Source organism: Euleptes europaea, chromosome 7, assembly GCF_029931775.1.
Source record: "Euleptes europaea isolate rEulEur1 chromosome 7, rEulEur1.hap1, whole genome shotgun sequence".
Taxonomy (NCBI): Eukaryota; Metazoa; Chordata; class Lepidosauria; order Squamata; family Sphaerodactylidae; genus Euleptes; species Euleptes europaea.
In genome coordinates, this window is record NC_079318.1 from 83,098,947 (window position 1) to 83,120,666 (window position 21,720).

At 49.7% G+C, this 21,720-nt stretch overlaps 1 protein-coding gene across 1 annotated transcript in view; it reads left to right on the top strand.

Annotated features, from left to right (window-relative positions):
• Positions 1 to 18,426, top strand: part of RNF115 (ring finger protein 115) — a 63,865-nt gene extending 45,439 nt beyond the window's left edge. The window contains exons 4-9 of the mRNA XM_056852609.1: positions 7,600 to 7,808; positions 9,854 to 9,925; positions 10,455 to 10,527; positions 12,236 to 12,329; positions 14,512 to 14,627; positions 18,276 to 18,426. Coding sequence (XP_056708587.1) covers positions 7,600 to 7,808; positions 9,854 to 9,925; positions 10,455 to 10,527; positions 12,236 to 12,329; positions 14,512 to 14,627; positions 18,276 to 18,407 — 696 coding nt within the window. The 3' untranslated portion in view covers positions 18,408 to 18,426. The remainder of the gene's footprint in view (positions 1 to 7,599; positions 7,809 to 9,853; positions 9,926 to 10,454; positions 10,528 to 12,235; positions 12,330 to 14,511; positions 14,628 to 18,275) is intronic.
• Positions 18,427 to 21,720: the final 3,294 nt, after the last annotated feature.

A 21,720-nucleotide genomic window follows, 5' to 3' on the forward strand; every position in this document is an offset into this window, starting at 1 on the left:
AGAATTGAACCGGCTTACAATCACCTTCCATTCCCCACAACAGTCACCCTGTGAGGTAGGTGAGGCTGAGAGAGTTCTAAGAGAGCTGTGACTAGCCCAAAAGTGTACTGGGTTGGATCTTGCAGATTGGGAAAAGTTCCTGGCACCCAGGGAAAGATGGTGTTTGCTAGTGGAGCGGATCTGTAAGATCCAACCCTCTAGCATTGGGGAAGGCTGCTTGTACCAGAGGAAAGGCCACCACCGTTACTGGAACAGATCCTCCACGTTTAAACTGTATTTAGTATTTTATATGTGATTCCATCTCTTTATGAACTGCCTTGGGTGTCCTTAACCAGGCGGAAAGGTGGGAATACAAAGAGAAGTAAATTTCTGATGGGAAATGCCCCCAGCCCCAAGAATGTTAGCTTTTCTTTTTCCAAGGCACATCTCAGTTGGTTTTAAAAAATTGCTGAAATTGTGGTCTTCTATAGATTTTTAATCATTGTCGTTTTATTTACATTGTAAACCGCCTTGAGTTCTGCAGGGTAGAAAGGCAGTTAATAATTTTTTTTTAAATAAATGAATAGGGCAGCCAACATTTTTCTTAAAATAAATCGTGCTCCATTCTCATTTCACTCCGCTCCCCCAAACTAGGTTTGCTACCATATATGTTCTGTGACTGTTCTGGATTTAGAACCGTTACTCAGCATGTCCCAACCTGCCAGTCCATTCAGATTACTTCAGCCCCAGGTTTGGTCTTCAAGCTCATCCTTGACTGAGATTCAGTGGTCACAGCCCGGCTGTTTTGCTGACGCAGCTTGCGGCTGTGGGAATATTCTGTAGCCTCCTGAACCTGCCTGCTTGTGTGAGGCTGATAGGAGTGCTGATCTTCCCCGTTTTTGAGTCTGACGTAGTTTGCAGACGAGTAGTGCTGCCCAGCTGCGTCCTTTGAGAGGTTACCTGCTCTCCAGGTGCGCTTGAGCAATTCAGTTATTCTGTTCCTGGTTCCTTTTGGTTTGAAGTAGGGATGTGACACACGGTCAATTAGTTGATTATGCTGCCTGATTAAACCAGGTGTTTGAATCAGCTAAAAAGGTGCCCCAATTTAATCAAGCAGATCATTTATTCATTTATTTTTGCTATCAGTTTTAAGCCAAATTTAGATGAACTTTCCTCTTGGAAAAGGCATTTCCTCTTGCGTGTGAGAACGTGTAATCCAAGATGCCTGCTGTGATACCTACTCTTAAAACAAATGACATGCATTTCCCCTTTAGAACTGTGATTTTTCTCATATGCAAACATGATAAGTCACTAAAATTTCTTCAGTCAGATAACTGCTTGATTTTAAGGCTGGCGTTCTCAAATGTTCGTGGAGAGCACCTTTACCCTTGGCAGTGCTGGTTTGGTTGGTGGGGGTCGCAGTCAAATGCAAGGGAAGCTTAATCAGAGCCAGTTTCATAGGTGTAAGCCCCCCAAACCTGGTTTTCCGCTTCAGAGAGCCAGCATGGTGTAGTGGTTAAGAGTGGTGGTTTGGAGCGGTGGAGTCTTATCTGGAGAACTGGGTCTGATTCCCCACTCCTCCACATGGATGATGGAGGCTAATCTGGTGAACTGGATTTGTTTCCCCACTCCTACACACGAAGCCAGCTGGGTGACCTTGGGCAAGTCACATTCTCTAAGCCCCACCTACCTCACAGGTAGTGTGTTGTGGCGAGGGGAAGGAAAGGTGATTGTAAGCCAGTTGAGTCTCCCTTAAATGGTAGAGAAAGTCGGCATATAAAAACCAACTCGTCTTCTTCTTCAAGGTGAAGCAAATAATGCCCTTACATTGCTAATCCACAAAAATTCTACTCACCTGCCTGGCATACCTGCCGGTATTAGCCTTTTGTGGCACAATGGCCACAGGATAGGGGAAGGTGGGGGAGATTTGACTGTCTTCCTGGTTGCATGGAGGCATCTGTTACCTCACCTCTGGGGACTAGGTAAAAGGTAAATGTAGTTCCCTGTGCAAGCACCGGGTCATTCCTGACCCATGGGGTGACATCACATCCCGACGCTTACTAGGCAGACTGAGTTTACGGGGTGGTTTGCCATTGCCTTCCCCAGTCATCTGCACTTTACCCCCAGCAAGCTTGGGTACTCATTTGACCAACCTCGGAAGAATGGAAGGCTGAGTCAACCTCGAGCCGGCTACCTGAAACCGACTTCCTTGGGGATCGAACTCAGGTCGTGAGCAGAACTTGGACTGCAGTGCTGCAGCTTACCACTCTGCGCCACAGTGCTCTTCTGGGGACTGGACACGTGGGTTATTTACAAGCTTGAGGTGGAGTCACGAGGGGGTCCTGAGCACTTTAACCTTGCTGTCGAGTGACCGCCACTGATCCTCCTGCCTCTAGAATTAAAGGGGAAGAGGGTTGAAGAGGGAAATTTGAGGCTGGGCTGAGCCCCAGCTCTTATTCTTGAGAGAGAGGCAGCCCTGAATACCCCCTGGGGGTAGATGTCACTCAGAGGCAGAGAAGATCTTGGTCCTGGGGCCGGCCGAGGAGCGCAGTTTCCTGGCCCTGAGGCAGAGCGTGAGGCCTCCAAAGACAAATGGGATGGTCGAGACATGGAGGTTGCCAGGGCAACCAGGCTGTGACTGAGACGGTACCAGATGGATGTGTCGTGGGACATCCCCAGAGGGGCAAGAGGCTTGTCTGACCTGTCGCGGTCTATTGCAGGTTGTGGAGAAGGGGCTGGCAAGGTGATCTTACCTGCAGGGGGTGTGGGCGAGGAAGAGACGGGATATGCCGACTCCCTTCCCTGCCTTGGGTGAGGCCGAGGAAGATGAGGGAGGAGACAGGAAAGCCAGGCAACACTAGGCCTCGCCACAAGGGGTCAGCAGCACAGTGGGGTGAGCGAGGGGGTTGGATTTGAGTGTCTGTTTTGTGCATGTTTCTCCATCTTCCAGTTGCCTCTGATTTGTAATTATTCCTTAATTTGCTGACTGGAGGCATCCAGGGAAGGAACACTGATGGGGATTATCCAGGGAAGTAGCCTTACCTCTCCACTCACACGACCCTGATGCACACGCAGGAGTACGTTCCTTACTCTGTCCCTGCCAGAAAGACCGGCCTGAGTGAATTATCTGAAAATTAGCCTTCCTCACTAAGGTGGAGAATAGGCAGTATGACAAGGGCTTTGGGGGGCAGTGGGCCCTTATGCCATATGCCACATGGCCTCTATAGCTGCCGTAATGCACCGGTGGCGAATCTCAGCCTGGACGGTAGCTCTTTTGACTGCACGTGGCAGCTCACACGATCAAATGCTCCTCCATATGATGATGTTCCCTGCAAACAAAAAACTAGCAGGTCAGGAGAGGGTGCCAGTCTTTTCTTTTCCACGACATCGTCCTTTTCTATGGGCAAGGAATAGCATTCCGCCGTCCGCGTCTCCCCTCCTTCAGTCTGGAGTGGCGCCGCCCGCTCACCAGCTTGCTGCATCCATAAGATAATTGGGTCTAAGGCAGATCTAACCAATTAGCTTGAATTTCATCTAATTGCCTGGCAGCTTCTCCGGGACCCCTCCCTGTGCCAGTTGATCCGGGGGGCTCTGTTTACCCACATCAGCTTGCAGACTGGCCTTTAGCAGCTGCGTAGCATGTGTGTTTCCTGTGCCACAAGGACCCCCCCCCCCGAGTGTGTGTGTGTAGAAAGAGCTCTGGTAGCAGCAGGAGGGTCCAGAGTTGGTGCAAACCTCTCTCTGGTAGTCCTCCTAATTACAGCCCTTAACCTTTGCTGACGCAATCGGAAGCGGCCTTACCCAGTGCAGCGGTGGGGTGTAGACGCCACTGCCCAGGCCCGCATCCGGCTTGCCACTCTGCCTGCCTTGCCAATCCAGCCTACCCTCCCAACGAGAACTCCTGAGGGGGGAGTTGTTCAGGACTTCTCTTTTCCCACACTCTTGGTGTCCAGAAGTACATGCCTAGGGACGTCGCCGTGTCCCAGACAGGCTCACATCACACCACGTGTCCTTTTGCATTGTGAATTGGCACCAACCAGAGTTGTAAATGCATATTGCGCACCACTGGCATGTGGAGTCTTTTGCTTTCCAGCGCCTCCCAAATCCTGTGATAGTCTGGTGCGCTGTTTTTCTCCCAATGGGTTGGGATCTTTGCATGCTGTGTTACCCAGTGATTTGCCAAGCTTGCAGAGAAAGACTTTCCTGCTTCTCCCTCTCACTGTAGGTCATTAAGCCCCCTTCCCGCTGAAATTTTGTCTTCATGAGTCAGCGGACCCACAGGGACAGCATAGGGGGTGCCGTGGGGGTCTTCAGAGGGAGGAGAGAATAAGTGGAAATCACAGGCGCCTCTTCTGGAAATGGAAATGACACTCTGTCAGAGGAACTTCATGGCACTTCTTTCTTGTGGGACTCCACTTCAGTGGGTATCGTGGCTCCAGAGGAGCAGTTTATGTGGGAGCCAGAGTTCCTGAACAAATAGGGCCTCTCTAGCCTTCTCTGTTTCTATGGTAGTGCTTGAATGGATTGGCACAGCAATTTCTCTTTGCATTTTACAAAGCAAATGGACTTTATTTGCCAGATTCTTTTGTTCAATTAAATGTGAAGGTTTTCAGTTTGGGTCAGCAGGGAGGGGGAACAGTTGCCATGCTAGGTAAGGGCAAAAGTTTTGTGAGTGAGTTTTCCTACTTTTGCGAATGAGAAAAATTCTGCAGTGTCCTAAGATTTTTTAAAATCTCACCACGCAACACACACCATACACAGCCCACTGTGTACCTGGCTACTTTGCATGCCGCTTACTTTAAAAAATAATAATAAAATAGTGTGGTCAATTTAATGTTTAGGATTGGATCTAAACCTTGAAAAGGCAGGCCTGTAAATAGGCTGCTCACCTATGACAATAAGAACTTGCTCCATACGAGCAGGAAAAACGGGTTCTTTCTGGTTGTGCCACAGATTATTTCCATAGGTAGAAGGGCAAGTAACTTTTTGTACACTTTCCCCACAAGGCTTCGTTGGTCGATGGTGTCCTTACCCCACCCTGCGAAGATCCCTTTTTTTCTCCTCACAACAACCCTGTGAGGTAGAGTCAGGCTGAGAGATAATGGCGGACCCCAAATCACCTAATGAGTTTCATGGCTGAGCAGGGGCTTTGTGCTTGGGCCTCCCTGCACCCAGCCTGGCATTCTAACCATGGCACCCCCTTGGCTGAAACAAAATCTTACCAGGAGTGGGAACTGTTCGGGTGACCCCTCAACGTACTGGCATTGAATGGTGTTAACAATGCCTGTCTGCCAGAGCTGGCCAAACATTTTTAGATGCTGGCATCAGATTTAGGGTCCGTTCACCAATCCAGAGCTTGGGAACTCTACCTCACTGCCCGCTCTTTGCAGGTTTCACTGTCAAAGCAAGGAAACCCCGAACTGAGGCAGGATGTGTTTAACGGTCAGACAGTCTTTGCTTCTGCTTTGTGGGGGAATCATAGAATCATCGAGTTGGAAGGGACCACCAGGGTCATCTAGTCCAACCCCCTGCACAATACAGGAATCTCACAACTACCTCCCCCACACACACCCAGCGCCCAGAAGATGGCCAAGATGCCCCCCCCCTCCCATGAACTGCCCAAGTTCATAGAATCAGCATGACAGATGGCCATGTAGCCTGCAGTCCTCATGATTTCGGAAAACCTTGGAAATATAGTCTTCAGAAGGGTTTAAATTAGGGTTCCCCAACCTTTTTGTCCCTGTGGGCACCTTTGGCATTCTGACATAGGGTGGTGGGCACAATCACCTAATGGCTGCCGCAGGAAGTGGGGCCAACCACAGAATGTCAGGGATCGAGATTATATGCAACTCGAATAGTAACTCTTCAACATTTCAGGCAGAAGCTCTGTTTAACAGGATAGCTTTTAATCTGCACAGCCGATCATAAGCCCTGCTGGGGAAAAGCCCCACTTAACCCCCCCTCCCACTTTCTAAAAGCACTTGGCAGGCACCAGGAAAAGTATTGGTGAGTGCCATAGCACTCACAGGCACCACGCTGGGGACCCGTGGTTTAAAACGTGATGCTGTAGACTTGGAAAGGCCTGTGACAGTTGGGGGGGGGGGGGCTTCAAGACAGTGCAAAGTTGCCTCTCTTCTCAACTGCTCACTCTATGGTTACAATGTCCTAGTATCCCTAACCATGCTAGCCATCCATTCCCCATCTCGCTGTCCGGTTCCTTGCAGCCAGCCTACGGGCTGTACCAGGCTGACAGAGCTTCTCCATCCTTCCTTCCTGGCTTCCTTTTGTTCCGATACCTTAAATATTGTTCTTCACGGTTTCCTTACAGTACATTTATGCACATGCGGATTGCGCAGAAGAAACTTGGCAGTAGGAAATTGGGGTGTTGGCAGAAAAGACGGCTGGTTAGGCCATATTGCTGCAGTAACTCTAGTCAAGGCTGTGTGTGGATACTTAAATATTCAGTATTGGTCACAACTTAGCAATGGGAGGATATCAACTTTGCTTTAAAGTGCAAGGCAAGTTTCTAGTGGTGGGCTGTGCAGGCAGCCTGTGAAATCCTAAAAGCCAAAGGCAAAAAGCTGAGTGTTGCCACTCAGATAAGAGTCTTCAGAGAATTCCCCCCCTCCCCGTCAAGTCACATCTGACTTATGGCCACCCCCGGTGGGGGCTTTCAAGGCAAGAGACGTCCAAAGGTGGTTTGTCATTGCCTGCCTCTGCATCACGACCCTGGTATTCCTTCAAGATCTGCCCTCCAAATATTTGCCAGGCTTGACCCTTCTTAGCTGCTGAGATCTGACAAGGTCTGGCTAGCCTGGCCTATCCAGGTCTGCGCTTGGAGACTAAGGCCATTTATGCTTGGTTCGATCTCACTTACTTTGTTCCTGTGTTGCTGCACGTTTTATGAACTCGCTTTCAAAAAAAATCTAATGCATGGGAAGGAGCCGCTGCTGCTGAGCGCTCCTCTACCACGCCGTCCCCCAGGTAGAGGCAAGGGGAAAGCCGGCAGTGGGTGGAGGCGGCGGTGACTGGCGGGCGGTGACTGCCTGTCTCTCTTTGAGGGGAGGGGAAGCCAGGTGGAGGTGGCAGTGCTGGCGTCACTCTGCCATTGCCCCGATAAGGTGGGGTGAAGCCGGTGGAAGCGGCGGGTGGGAGAGGGGGAGAGTGAGGGCACGGGGTCCGGGAGGCGGAAGGGTACCCCCGCCACTGCTGCTGCTGCCATCAGGCTGGCCAAGTAGCTTCTTCTGTTGGGGAGTTGACCCGGATGCTAAACGCCCTGGCAAGCTCATCTGTTTGCAGCGCTTTTTAGATTAAATTCGCGATAAATAAGGAACAGGAAAGCACGGGCAAGTAGTGGAAGTGGGCTGGTCGAACACGCTGATCGGAGACAGCCATGCTTGTTGACTAAGCACAATCGCTACATGCCTGGGAGATTCAGGGAACAAAATGGGCATTCTGCAAAGCTAGCAAAAGATGCAGGATCAATTAAGCAAAGTAGTTATTGCATGATTATTTTAAAATCATGTTTCTCTAGCAGTCGTGGTGTGTTTTAAGCGCAGAATAGATATGGCCCCAGCCCTTTTGACTTAAAGGTAACACAATTATTTTTCCTCCCTCCAGTTTTGGGACCAGCTGGATCACTCGATGGTCTTCCCAGACTTCCGGCCGCTCCTGAGCAGCTCGCCGGAGCAAGACGGCCGGGACAACGAAAGGGGCCACCAAGCCCACGCGGACCTGTGGGGACCAAGCAGACCTCCGCGGCTGCCCATGACGCGGAGGTACAGATCCCGAGGCAGCACACGGCCAGACAGGTCGCCAGCTATCGAAGGGTAAGAGCACCCATGGGTGGAGGGGGGCAGTTAGGGGTGGGGTTAGGATCCAAGATCCACTCTGATGTGGGATTGGGCGGGTAAGGGAGGTGGAATGGCGTGGTGAAGGTTACGGCAGAATGTAGTTGTTTATTTAATATGTTTTTATCCCATTTTTCCTACGAAGCCCAGAGTGTTTCTAAGCATCAATCACATGTGCAATACATGTGAGCCAGTACAAAGCCAAAGTTCAAGCCAAAGGTTCTTCTCAAAAGCTCTTCTTTTCCCTTTTCCCCAAGACTCCGGAAAGGGAAGAGCAGCCCTCATGTAGCTCAGGTTTTGAATTTCAGAGGCAGTGAGTCAGATTTGGCTACATGGCTATCAGTGAGGGCAGGCAAAGCTAATTCAGAGGGAGGGCAGTGTTTCCTGTAAAGACATTCCCCTTGCTGTGGATGAAAAGTTGGTTTTTATACTTCAATTTTCTCTACCTTTTAAGGAGTCTCAAACCAGCTTACAAATGGCCTTCTCTTCCCCTCCCTACAACAGACACCTTGTGAGGAAGCTGGCGCTGAGAGAGTTCTGAGAGAAATGTAACTGGCCTAGCAGGCTTCATGTGGAGGAGTGGGGAATCGAACCCAGTTTTCCAGATTAGTGTCCTCCGCTCTTAACCACTACATCACGCTGGCTCATGCCCTCAGTGATATCATCATGTAACTGAAATCTGATTGGGCACATGCTAGTAGGAAGACAGGCAATTAAAAACAACAACAGCAAAGTGCTGAAACACAAGCTAGTCAAGCCAGTGAACAGACACCAAAATATAATTGGGAAGAAGGAAGGCCTTTAGGAAAATTTGGTTCCCCAAAGCCTTCCTTAATGTTCGCTGGAGCACATCGAACTGGAGCCTATGTCCTGTGGTCAGCCCTGCCCTGCAGCATGCAAGCATCCTTGGTCACGTCTGCCACGTGGGAGCCAGGGGCATGACCACACTTGCATTGGGCCCTAGCAAGGAGCACAGTTGGGGTGTGGAATGGTATGGTACAGCCTGATCATGTCAGATCTCGCAAGCTAAGCTGGGTCAGTACTTGTAAGGGAGACCTCCAAGGAAGACTGCAGAGGAAGGCGATGGCAGACCTTCTCTGTTTAATCACTTGCCTTGAAAACCCCACCTGGGGTCGCTGTAAGTCGGCTGCAATTTGACTGCACTTTATGCGCACACACAAGAAGCAAGGAAGCAGGAGCTTAGAGTGGGTGAAGCAGAAGGCACTGTTCCCATGGAGACAATAATGTAGATCCCATCTAAGTTACCTCTAAGTGGGGAGTCAGTTTTCACCCATTCCTCCTTCCAGCGTGGTGTAGTGATTAAGAGCGGTGGTTTGGAGCGGTGGGCTGTGATCTGGAGAACCGGGTTTGATTCCCCACTCCTCCACATGAGCGGTGGACACTAATCTGATGAACCAGGTTGGTTTCCCCACTCCTACACATGAAACCAGCTGGGTGACCTTGGGCTAGTCACACTCTCTCAGCCCCACCTACCTCACAGGGTGCCTGTTGTGGGGAGGGAAAGGGAAGGTGATTATAAGCCGGTTTGCAGTAAATTCAGTTTGGGCTTCATCAGGACTGTGGATTTCCCTCTCGCTGTGGATGTTAAATTTGGCCTGGCATAGCTAGAAAGATAGCATTATCACCAGTAACCAGGGCATTACTGAATGGGCACTCCTGTTTCTGTTTTTGATTTCATTTGGTCTCTGCAGACCTATCGCTGCCTCTTAGAGTTCTTGGCCTTTTTGAAGAATTTTTGAGGAATATTGAAGGATATGCCCATTGAGGACACCCTTTGTACATCTGACCAAGCGGGCTCGGGATTGCAGGTGCTGGCTTCCGCCATGATAAATCTGTTAGCCTTTTAGGAGCCACAACGCTGTTTGATGTTTCTCCTGTGATAAATTTTTCCTGGCTCCAGCCACCTCTTTCACTGCCATCTGCTGTCTTTGGCCTCTTTCTCACATGTTTGTGTCTCTCTTTCTCCCCCCCCCCCCCCACTCCCCAATTTCTATCCTGTACAGAATAATACAACAGATCTTTGCGGGCTTCTTTGCGAATTCAGCCATTCCCGGCTCTCCTCACCCCTTTTCCTGGTGAGTAACATACATTCTGTGTACAACTCCCCTTTCCCCCCCTTACCACACATTGAATTAAAAGCATTAAAATGGCCGGGGCGGGGGAGGGATGTTCGTCTCTGATGCTGATTTCCAGATAGTTTATAGGATCTGGCAGTCCCGGGGTGAGGCTCGCGAGGAAGGGTTTTCTTGCTGGCACCCTGTTACTCCGGCTCCCTTACTTGGGCTCAGGGTGATGTTATAGATTTTCATCCTCTGCTGCAATCCCCTCCCATGCGGTCTGACCTCCCTGCCCACCTGGCTTCCAGTGCACAGCGCCTCGTTCCTGTCCTTCCCAGCACGAGAGCACAGCACTCTGTTGCTGCCTCCAAGGAGCTGGGTAAATGCTGCTGGAGTCCTCCATTGTCACAGCTTTCTGTATGACATCTGCCCTGCGCCAGGACCTGCCAGACATCCTGACACACACACCCCCGGTACTGCCTGGTTCTCTTGAGCCTCCTATTGAGTGTGTGTGTGTGTCTCTCTGTTTTCATTTTCCTGTCTCCAGGGGTGGCATGTTGCACTCGAATCCCGGGGACTATGCTTGGGGTCAGAGCGGCCTTGACGCGATCGTAACGCAGGTAAAGGTGCCAGCGGATGGAACCAGCCTAAATTCTCCTCCTCCTTCTTTCGAATGGCCACTTGAGCATTTTAATCTTTCCTCCCAAGCCATGGTGGCTTCTCCTTTCCTGCTCAGTAGCGCCTGGTCAGCTGGTAGCTGTCTTTAGTCACCACTGGCGACCAGGCAAGAGTGAAGGCTGACAAGACTTGGTGTTCGTATCACGCTTTTGAATGTTCTTTCCGTTATCTCATAATCTGTATGACAACCCTGTAAGGTATGTCACTTTAATATGAATATATTAAGGAGGAGGCCGAGAGAAGAGGGCTTGCCCAAGTCCACCAAGCAGATTCATGGCAGGGGTGAGATTTGAAGTGAGGGCTCCCCGATCTGCAGCTGGCTCTTTTAGTCATTATGCTACAGCCGGCTCTTGCCTGTTCAGCATTGAGCTCAGCTGGGCAGGGGCAGAGTTCATAGGCCATTGACAAAATTCGGGGCAGACAAAATTATGTACTTTGGCACTTGAAAGGTAATCGGATTGTGGAATTCACCTCCAGTGGATGCTGTGATGGCCACAAGCAGAGATGGCTTTAAAGGGGATTCGATAAAGTCACAGAGAAGAGGTCCTTCAGGGACTAATAGCCATGGTGACTAAAGGGAACCTCCCGTAGACAGAAGAAGCAAACCTCTGAATGCCAGTGCTTGGAGGCAGCATCAGGGGAAGTCCTTGGCCTCTGTGGCCTATTTGTTAGTATGTTTTTGCAGCCATCAGGACTAGAAACTTGGGTCTATTTAGGAAAGTTCAGTTGTTCAGGGAATGAAATCCTGCATATATATTCTTTTCCTTGCTCTTTTATAGTATTGTAGCAGTTACGCACAGCTCTGTGTATAGGCTCAAAAATTCAGCCTTGGTGGGTTGGGGCAAAAAGGTGGTTCCAGGAAAGCTGTAAACATCTGAACTCTCTAATGTGTCCCTTTCAAACTGATCTTCAGGCGAGAGTTCGGTTCCTTGGAAGCCAATCAGTGGTTCCTTGGAAGCCGATCAAGATGCTGGGGAAGGGTGGAGAAGCTTCCCACAGGTGCAGCCAACCCACCATAACCCCGGCTTCCTTGTCATGTACAGCTCTGTTGGGCTTGGCACAGCAGAGTAGCTGCAAGTCTGAACTGTGAATCAGGAGGCCCCTCATTCAAGTCTTTCCTCTGTCACAAACTTGCCAAGTTGCCCCTCTCTCTCTCAGCCTCCCTTGGCAATTTGAGGATACTATGTCCAGGCAGCCTTGCAGGGCAGTCGTAAATAGTACCTGTGAAGGGCTTCTTTGCATGCTCCAGAGGCACTACACCACGCGTATTAGGTACTATTGTGAAGGGGCGGGTGGAGTCTGGCACACCCTTAGCTTCCTTAGGGCGGGCCACACTCCCCAGGCCTTTGTTTGAATGGGTGTCATATGGCTTGCCCCAGAATCCCTTGCAACAGGTAGAGATTCAGGACTGGACCTGTAGGTCCCTGAAGGTAGAGCATTTGGAGCCCTTGCCTTATCTGACTTTAACACTGCATGAATGCTGACGTTAGAACCCGCACATCTCCCTGGCTTCTCAGTAGTTCAGTGGTGAAGCACTTTAAAGTCGCTCCCTCTTTGGTTTTATGTCCCCCTTTTTTCTCCTGTTTTCCTCTTATGGCTTCTATCTTTGCAGCAAAATCACAATCTCCTTCTCTCTCCCCTGCCTCCCAGCTTTTGGGGCAGCTGGAAAATACAGGACCTCCCCCAGCAGACAAAGAGAAGATTTCTTCCCTCCCGACAGTGACCGTCACTCAGGAACAAGTCGGTAAGCTTCTGCCACCTGCCTGTTCACACAAGCAGTCGCTGCCCAAAGGGTGAGCCAGCGAGGTTTGGGAGGGTTGTTGGTGAGGGCAGTCCAGAGCACTGGGTGTGGTAGCCACTGGGGAATTGCAGCCATAAGCTTCCGGCTGCCCCTCCATATAGAAGGTGGTCATTTGCTTTGGCTCTTCAGAGCTTCCTAATGTTATCGTTGTCTCTGGTCTGGGGAGAAGGGGAATGCTGGAGCTCTGCACCAAAGGACCTGCTTTGCCCACAGAACGTCCTGGGTTCAGATCTGGGCATCTCCAGTTGGAAGGACCTCAGGGAGCAGAGCTGGGAAAGATCTAGCTCGGTGGGATAAATGGAACTGGGCTTGGTGAACCAAGGATCGGAGTCGTTTTAACACAGCAACGCATGATTTTTGGAGAAGGTCCATAATTCAGTGGCAGAGCTCGTGCTTTGCATGGGCAGCATCCCAGATTTAACCCCCCGGCTTCTCTTGTGAAGACTGGGAAAGTCCCAGAGAGCCCCTGGACGAGTATCCTGCCACTCGGTTCACAGAACGGGGAATCTTCCCATGCTGCTTTCCATTCCTGCAGCCTCTTTGGAGCCCTGGAAAGATCATAGTACCTGCACAGAGGAGAAGCAGTGCATGTCGGGAGGAACTGGAGCGGGGATGGGCAAAAGTATCAAACGGCTCCTCCTCCTTTCACATGCACAACTCCGCTGAAGGAAGGTGTCCATTTCATCTCCTCTTTCCTCCATCCCACCAACTTACACTGCTGTTTCTCCACACGGATCCTGCAGCTCAAGGAACGATCTTTCCTGGGCTCAGAAGAGGCTGCAGGAACGGAGGGAACATGGGAAAACTTCCGTGCACGGATGGCCGGCGATTGACCGCTGTCAGCCAGAATAGTCAGCTCAAGCTGGATGTGAACCAGTACATCTGGCGTAGCACAGAAGTGGCTCCTTCTGTGGAGGGAGGGCCGCGGCTCTGAGGAATCGCTCGCAACAGCTCCCCCCTGGTCCGAGTCTTGGCTGAAAGGAGTTGCCGTTCAGGAGAGACAACTGAGCCAGGTGGACCCGACTGGAGGGTCAGGCAGTCCCTTCCACCTGCATGCTGTAAGTTTGGAAGGAGCCGAGGCTCAGGCGCAGAGTAGCTGCAAGCTCTGCTCAGCATGTACGGCTAGCCCGCAGCATCTCCCCATGAAGGATGTCGGGCAGCAGCCCTGAGCAAGGCATCCTTTGCCTGAGACTCTCGGAGCACAGCCTGCTGCCCATCAGAGTATCACGCACTTACCTGGATGAACCAGTGGCCTCCTGTATTGTTGACAAGGGCCAAAACTCCCAAGATGTAGAAACACCGACTTTGCATGCCCAAGGTCCCCTGTGCCATCCCAGGCATCCCAGACTGAAGGGCTGGAAAAGCTTGGCCCTCCCTGGTTGTCCCTGCTCTCTTGTGTACCAAGTTAGTGTATCCCCGACGGTGGAGGTTCTGTTTGGGTCTACCATGGCTGTCACAAAACGGGGATCCTCCCACCATTAAGCAAATCACCTGGACTGTAGCTGGCAACACCTCACCCACAATGTGACTTGTCCAGCCCCCAAACTGGGTGTGCTGCCTGCTTCAAAGGATGGGCTGGGACAGTCCAAGGCCAGGAGCACTTCGGTTTCTTCTTTGCATCATCTCCTGATCTTCCTTCCATCCTTCCTTCCTTCATGGCATCAAGAGCTGAGATGGTCTGACCCACTTTTCCCATTGCCTCTCAAACATCTCTCTTGTCTCTTTCTTTGCTCCTTCCATCCTATGTGTGTGTGTAAAGTGCTGTCAAGTCGCAGCCGACTTATGGCGACCCCTTCCATCCTAGTCCTCTGTAAACCCCAAATGGCATCATTCATTTCCTAAGAACACTCTTTTCTACCTTTTGCTCCTGCCAGCTGGTATCCCTCTGACTCATTTTCCTTGGCAGGGGGTGGGGGGGGGTTACAAACTCCCCTCTTGGCTCTGGTTTTCTCAACCTGCTCTCCCTCCACCCGCCCCATCCCTTGAGTGTCGAGCCTCTTAGACAGCGAAGCTGTGGAGACCGAGGTCCACCTTGCTCTGTGTTCAGTGTCTCGCCATTGCTGCTAGCCATGGGCCGGCCATGGCAGCACCAACTGAGCGCCTGTCCCCTGCCCTTGTCCTGCAGATACGGGCCTGGAGTGCCCCGTGTGTAAAGAAGACTACACCATAGCGGAGCAGGTCCGGCAACTCCCGTGCAATCACTACTTCCACAGCAGCTGCATCGTGCCCTGGTTAGAACTGGTAAGCCTGCATTCTTGGGAGGAGGGGGGACCGGCTTCCAGTGTATGGGGTGGCTTCGAAATGCTGGGGGGAGCTCTGTTATACGATCAGGCGTGGCGATGAATTTCAGGGGCTAAGGGTGGTCCCATGGGGCCACAAATCCATCCTGTTGAGCACCCTCTGCTAGAGAGGATTTCTTGCGCAAGCCTCAATGAGCAGCTCCTTCTCTTTTCAGTCAGGGTGATTAAAAAAGGGGGCGCTTGCCCCCTCCCCAGGCCTGTCCATGTGGTACTTATAGGAGGAGTGCGTGGTCAATCCACCGTTGTGCCCCAAGTTGCAGGACTGGGGCATGGGGTTTTTCCAGGGTTAATTAATGAGGACTACGGGGGTAGTGAGGCCTGACCTGGATGGCTCAGGCTAGCCCAGGGGTCTCAAAACTGCGGCTCCAGAGCCACATGCGGCTCTTTGGCCCGTTGAGTGCGGCTCTCCGAACTTGGTTCGGAGCCCCTGCTCTTGTGCCCGCTCGCACCGGCAGCCGGGCTGCGGAGCTGGCGCACCTGAGAGAGAGAGAGAGAGAGTGGGTCTCCGTTTCCCTTGCCCTCAATGGTTGGGAGGCTAAAGCCTCCCCTCCCTTCTAGCCATGCGATTGCTGGGCGGGCGGCTCAGTGGTTCCTGCCCCCCCCCCGCCTATCAGCTGTTGGGAGGGGCGGGCTTCCTTTGGTAGACCTGGCCTCTGGCTGAGTCCCATTGGGAGGCCATGTCTACCCACTGGCTTTCTTGGCGGTAGACCTGGACTCCGAGGAGGGGGGAAAAGTCCCCCTTCAGAGGCCAGGTCTACCAATTGGCTTCTATGGGCCTCTGGAGGCCAGGTCTACTGCCAAGAAAGCCAGTGGGTAGACCTGGCCTCCCAATGGGACTCCGCCGGAGGCCAGGTCTACCAATAGGCTTTTATGGCGGTAGACCAGGCCTCCAGACGAGGACTCCGGACAGGGAGGGGGAAATGGCAGGGACTTACAATTTAATTTTTATCAATAAATAAGATCACTATTAAGTATGATATCAAGTTTTATTCAGTGTACCTATAGTTTAATTAAGACTTAAAACTTTAATTAAAGTTTATTAAGTTAATAAACAGTGTACCTACCTATATAGTTTAAGAAATTTGGCTCTCAAAAGAAATCTCAATCGTTGTACTGTTGATATTTGGCTCTTTTGACTAATGAGTTTGCCGACCCCTGGGCTAGCCTGATCTTGTCAGATCTCAGCGGCTAAGCAGGGTGGGCCCTGGTTAGTGCTTGGATGGGAGACCACCAAAGAAGTCCTAGGTTGCTACGCAGAGGCAGGCAACAGCAAACCCTTTATTTCATTTATTCAATTTATAGGCGCTCTTTCCTGGCCAAAGCCAGGCTCAGAGCGGCTAACGTAGAAGAAAAAAGAGGGGAATAAAACCCAACCTAGAAAACAGAAGCTGGGTACCCAAGGTTGGGTGGGATGAAAAAATATATAAATAATGAAAATATAATTTATTAGAAACGCCATGTCAAGATTAAAAGCATTTAAAAACGTTAAAACAGCACAATGGCATTTCCTAAGGTTGATATCTGTAACCACATGCCAGACACGTTTCGGCCTATATGGCCTTCTTCAGTGGTCTATTTGAAACCCATGTAAAACATGCACACATTCACAGATATATATACACCTATACAGACAATATAAAACAGACCAGGCATGTAATAGGTTGTCTAAAAAATAGAATAATAATAGGTTAGTCACTATCTATTAAGAAGCCAATTGTATAAATCTTACAAGAGATGTTTGGAATTACTTACACAATATATTACCAATTACACAAACATCTGGTAAGATTGTCTCAAGTTGTTATGCTGTAAAACATAATTAGACAACAGGTTGGCAAACTCAGTTCATTATTAATATTAAACAATATACTTCCCATACCTGGGCTGTATATGTCTCCCATATAAGATGTACGCAGTGATCAACCTGGTAAAACAATGTGAAACTGAACACTTCTCATGGAGGTGCAGGGAGATGGCATCATCCTAATTACAGATGTGCTGAGTCATAGAGCTTGCATCACTTTGTGAACACTATTTAGAGCTGTTCAGGACCATCAGCTTCACATTGTTTTACCAGGTTGATAATTGCACACATCTTATATGGGAGACATATACAGCCCAGGTATGGGAAGTATATTATTTCAGATAGATTAATAATGAACTGAGTTTGCCAGCCTGTTGTCTAATTATGTTTTATAGCATAAAAACTTGAGACAATCTTACCAGATGTTTGTGTAATTGATAATATATTATACAACCTATTACATGCCGGTCTGTTTTATATTGTCTGTATAGGTGTATATATAACTGTGAATGTGTACATATTTTACATGGGTTTCAAATAGACCACTGAAGAAGGCCATATAGGCCGAAACGTGTCTGGCATGTGGTTACAGATATCAGCCTTAGGAAATGCCATTGTGCTGTTTTAATGTTTTTAAATGATTTTAATCTTGACATGGCGCTTCTAATAAATTATATTTTCATTATTTATTTATTAGGGGTGCCAAGTGCCAGGTGGTGGTGGGCAAATCCCCGCTAATCCACCTGGCCGCTCGCTGACCAGCTGAGGGTCGGCGGGCAATCTGTGCAGGCAGGGACAGGTCACTTCCGTTCACATCCAGAAGTGCTGCATTGCAAGGGGCCGGTTTCCATTCAAACTCCCAGTTTGAGTGGTAAAGGCCTGTTGCAATGCGGCTCTTCCGGGTGTAAAACGCATCACAAGGGGCCATTTGAGTGGAAAACGGCCCCTTGCAATGCAGCACTTCCGGGAGCCTGCGACACACACATCCCTCACTCCAGAAACCTCCCGCCGAAGAAGAAGAGGGACCTGGTAAGCCTAATAGGTATATATCTGTGAACGTGTGCATGTTTTACATGGGTTTCAAATAGACCACTGAGGAAGGCCAAATAGGCCGAAACGCGTCTGGCATTTGGTTACAGATATCAGCCTTAGGAAATGCCATCGTGCTGTTTTAACGTTTTTAAATGATTTTAATCTTGACATAGCGCTTCTAATAAATTATATTTTCATTATTTATATATATTTTCATCCCACCCAACCTTGAGTACCCAGCTTCAGAGTGGCTAACAACACTCTTAACACCCTGCAGTGAGAAAACTCTATGGGGTCGCCATAAGTTGGCTAAGACTTGACAGCAAAAAAAGACGGGGGGTGGGGGTTGTTGGTGGGGGTAGGGTGTTTTTGTATATATGAGGTTTGGCTTGAAACTTGGGTTTATTAGGCCATTTGGATTAGGTGTGAGGTCAGATTGGTTATTAATGAGTCTTCATATACCACCTTCAGTGTGAATGGCACTTGTACCGGAGTACAAGACAAGTCCCTGCCGTGAAGAACATACAATCTATGAAACACAGATACAGTCTTGCTTCCTCCACTTGTGCATTACTTTCATTTGCACAGACGTCTGTCCCAGCAAGTTATTTGATGATTTTTGTTTTAACATGAGCGTAAGTTTAAAACATGAGCTGCAAGCAGGGTAAGGGAGCCCGGCCGATTTATCTGTTCGTAGCTGTTTTGCCTCTCTCCCGCTTTGCCGCAACTGACCGGCATCCCTCTCCTTTTCAGCACGACACGTGTCCCGTGTGCCGGAAGAGCTTGAACGGCGAGGACTCCACTCGGCAAGCACCAAACTCGGAGGCGGCGGCGAGCAATTCCTTTAGCAGTGCAAGCCACTTACACGACCGATGGACTTTCTGAAGCCCCCAGCGCAGGGAGGGTGGGTGGGGAAGGGGTGGGAGGTTCAGGCCTGTAGTATTCCCTACTACAGTTGTAAAATTGTATGATAATTAAAGTACAAATCCGAGTAGCAAGAAAAGGAGAGAGAACTGGCACGAGCATGGTGGAACCTCAGCCCACCCGGTCGCCGAGAAAAGGCTGGCCTGTTTAGCTGGGTCACGACGGCATCCAAGCGCCCTTTTTCATGTTTAATTTCCAAGCTTGAGTGATTAATTTTAGAGTTTGGGATGGGAGGTGACGCAAAAAGCCCTATGAGCATAAGGCCTCTATCATTATTCGATCCACTGGTTTTTGCAAGGGGGTGTGGTTCCAACCCCCTTCCTCTCTCCACAGAAGAGTGTACATATTCAGTGCTAGGAAAGAGCCAGCCAGCGGTTCACTGGGGCATCATTTTGGGGGACGATGAGCCGAGAGCTTCTGTCACCTTTCCACTATCTCTCCAAATGGAATATGTTAACCCCCAGTCCATCCCGCTTTCCCACAATTCTGGGCGCTCAGCATATTTCGGCGGAGTTTTCTTTAGATGAGGCCGGGATTGAGGAACATACCTGGGGCTTTGTTTTGTTTGTGATTATGTTTTCCTGGAATGGGAGAGAACACTCAAGTCTGGAAGGGGGAAGAGAGAGAAGGAGACAGAGGGGAGGGAACCCCTCGATTCCATGAAAGCAGGTATGCAGTCACCTCTGAAACGGCATTTTATTTTTCTCCCTGTTCTTGTCTACAGCTCCGTTGTTCTCGGGTTTGTCTGAACCGGGATCTATAGCCACCTGCCACTTAAAACCCTTGTGTTGTTGTTTTTTCTGCCTTGTTAGCAGACGGACCACATTTAATTTATCCTCCACATCAAAGCCTTTAAACTATGCGTCTTGCAGGCTGTTCTTCAGTATTTATTAGGAAAATGCCATCCGTAGAGAACCGCTGCTTTCCTCTCCCTCTTTTTTCTTTCTTTTTTTAAAGTGTGTTTGGAACGTTTCTTTCATCTGCCTTTTCCCCCCTCTGTTTTTAATCCTCTGAATCATGTCTGAGCTCAGAACACCCGCTGCACATGGGCCCAAAAGCGCATTTCTGTCCGGGAACCAGAAGGGATGTCTGGCTTAGACAGTAGGGGGAAGGGCTAGGAGGGGAGAGAGAGGGATGGCAGAGTCCTGTCTTGGAAAAGAAGAACGAAGCAAGGAATACCCTGTTGCCACTTCATTGCTGTAAATGGTGTACCAGGTACACTTGATCTCAAACTTAACGTCTTTTGTTTGCTATCAAAAGTTGAATAAAAGTCTTTATAAAGAAGGTGAGCGGTCGAGAGAATCCTTGGCTGGGCAGTGGGAATTAGGGAAGCAGTTGGAAGCATACTTAAGGGATCGATCGCCTCATGTTTGGACCGGATCACGGAGATCTGAAACACTGAGCCCCGGGGTCTTAACTGGGCTGCAAGGATTCGGCGATCTTGGTATAGCGGTTTGAATGTCAGAACCAGGATCTAATTGGACCCGGCTTAGAATCCCCACTCTGCTACGGAAGCTTGCTGGGTGACCTTGGGCCAGTCAATGTCTCTCAGCACAGGGATGTTTTGAGGACACAATGGAAGACGGGAGAGCAGTGGTGTAAGCTGCTTTGGATCCTCATTGGGCAGCCAGCAGGGCAGCAAAATACGTAAATAATACTAGAAAGCGGGGTCATCTGCTGGAGCTGGAGGGTGAGAGATTCAAAACTGATATAAGGAAGTATTTCTTCACACAACACATACTTAAATTGTGGAACTCTCTGCCCCAGGATGTGGTGATGGCTGCCAACTTGGAGGGCTTTAAGAGGACATGTTCATGGAGGAGAGGGCTATCCACAGCTACTAGTCAAAATTCATACCTGTCATGATGCATACCTATTCTCTCCAGGATCATAGGAGCATGCCTATTATATTAGGTGCCGTGGAACACAGGCAGGATGGTGCTGCTGCAGTTGTCTTGTTCAAGGCTTCCTAGAGGCACCTGGTTGGCCACTGGGTGAACAGACTGCTGGACTTGATGGGCCTTGGTCTGATCCAGCACGGCCTTTCTTATGTTCTTATAAATACACCACTGAAAGGCACAACTCAGAGGAAAGCAGAACATTCTTCTGAGAATCTCAGCTTCCCATTGTTTTCATGCAAATGACTACCCCCCTAAGAACATAAGAAAAGCCCTGCTGGATCAGACCAAGGCACATCAAGTCCAGCAGTCTGTTCACCCAGTGGCCAACCAGGGGCCTCTAGGAAGCCCACTGCAGCAGCACCCTCTGATTGCAAAGGAAGGCACCAAAGCATATTTGTTCATTTCTGATATAATTTCATGTGCTGTGGGGTGGGGCTACACTTAGGAGAATTTTCCATAGTCTGGGTTTCCAAGGACTCACATATTTCCCCCCCTATTCACCTCAGAAGAACAAGCTAGATATTATCAGGGAAATGTGCACAGCATTTCCACTTCTGCTATGGGGCACAATGGCCAATTTTGCCTGGTGCCATGGCACCCAGGGAAAGAAGGGCTAACCCCCCCCCCATGCTCTTCCCTGGCTTATCCTTCATACCTGCCTTCCCACCTCCACCCCTATAGCTCATGCCAGCTCTCCAGGGGAAGGAGGACTTGAGCAGGGTGAAATTCTAGCTTGGCTGGAGATTCTTAAGTCATCTTCAGGAACTAAGAGATTTGGACTGTGAAATCTGATAGCAAGAGTTGTTATCTGGCCCTGAACTCTGGAATCTGCCCGAAATTGACTGCTTTTAAAAGACCAGCCAGAGGGCTTTTTGTAATTGTTCATGTGAAACTGTATATCTGCAGGGCAGCAAATTAAACAGGCGGAACCCTTTTTTAAAACTATTAAGATATGGATTTGACAATGCTTCCTCATGGTAGTGTACTTCACACACACCTCTTCTGTGGGACCCTTAACAGCTCTGCTTCCTTATGACCCCAACTAGGGGCTCAAGGCCTCGCAAAAGAGGGGAGGGGGCTAGCTCCAACAATGCCCTTTGGGCCCTAGCAGCAGTTGTCTCTCACACACACACCCTTCTGCAATCAGACTATTGCCTTCAAGATGTAGCCCCCCAACAAGTACAGATTCTGTTCTTGTCCCTATAATCCAAGAACTTGGCACAAAAGCCAGCAGTCGGCCTGCTGTTGGATCTGAAGGCGGAAGGAGATGGAGTGTTTTCTTTCCTCCCCGTCATCCCAGTCATGATAAAACAGATACTCCAGGGATCCAACTGATGAAACACCCCTTTTCAAATTTAATTCTAAGCTGTAAC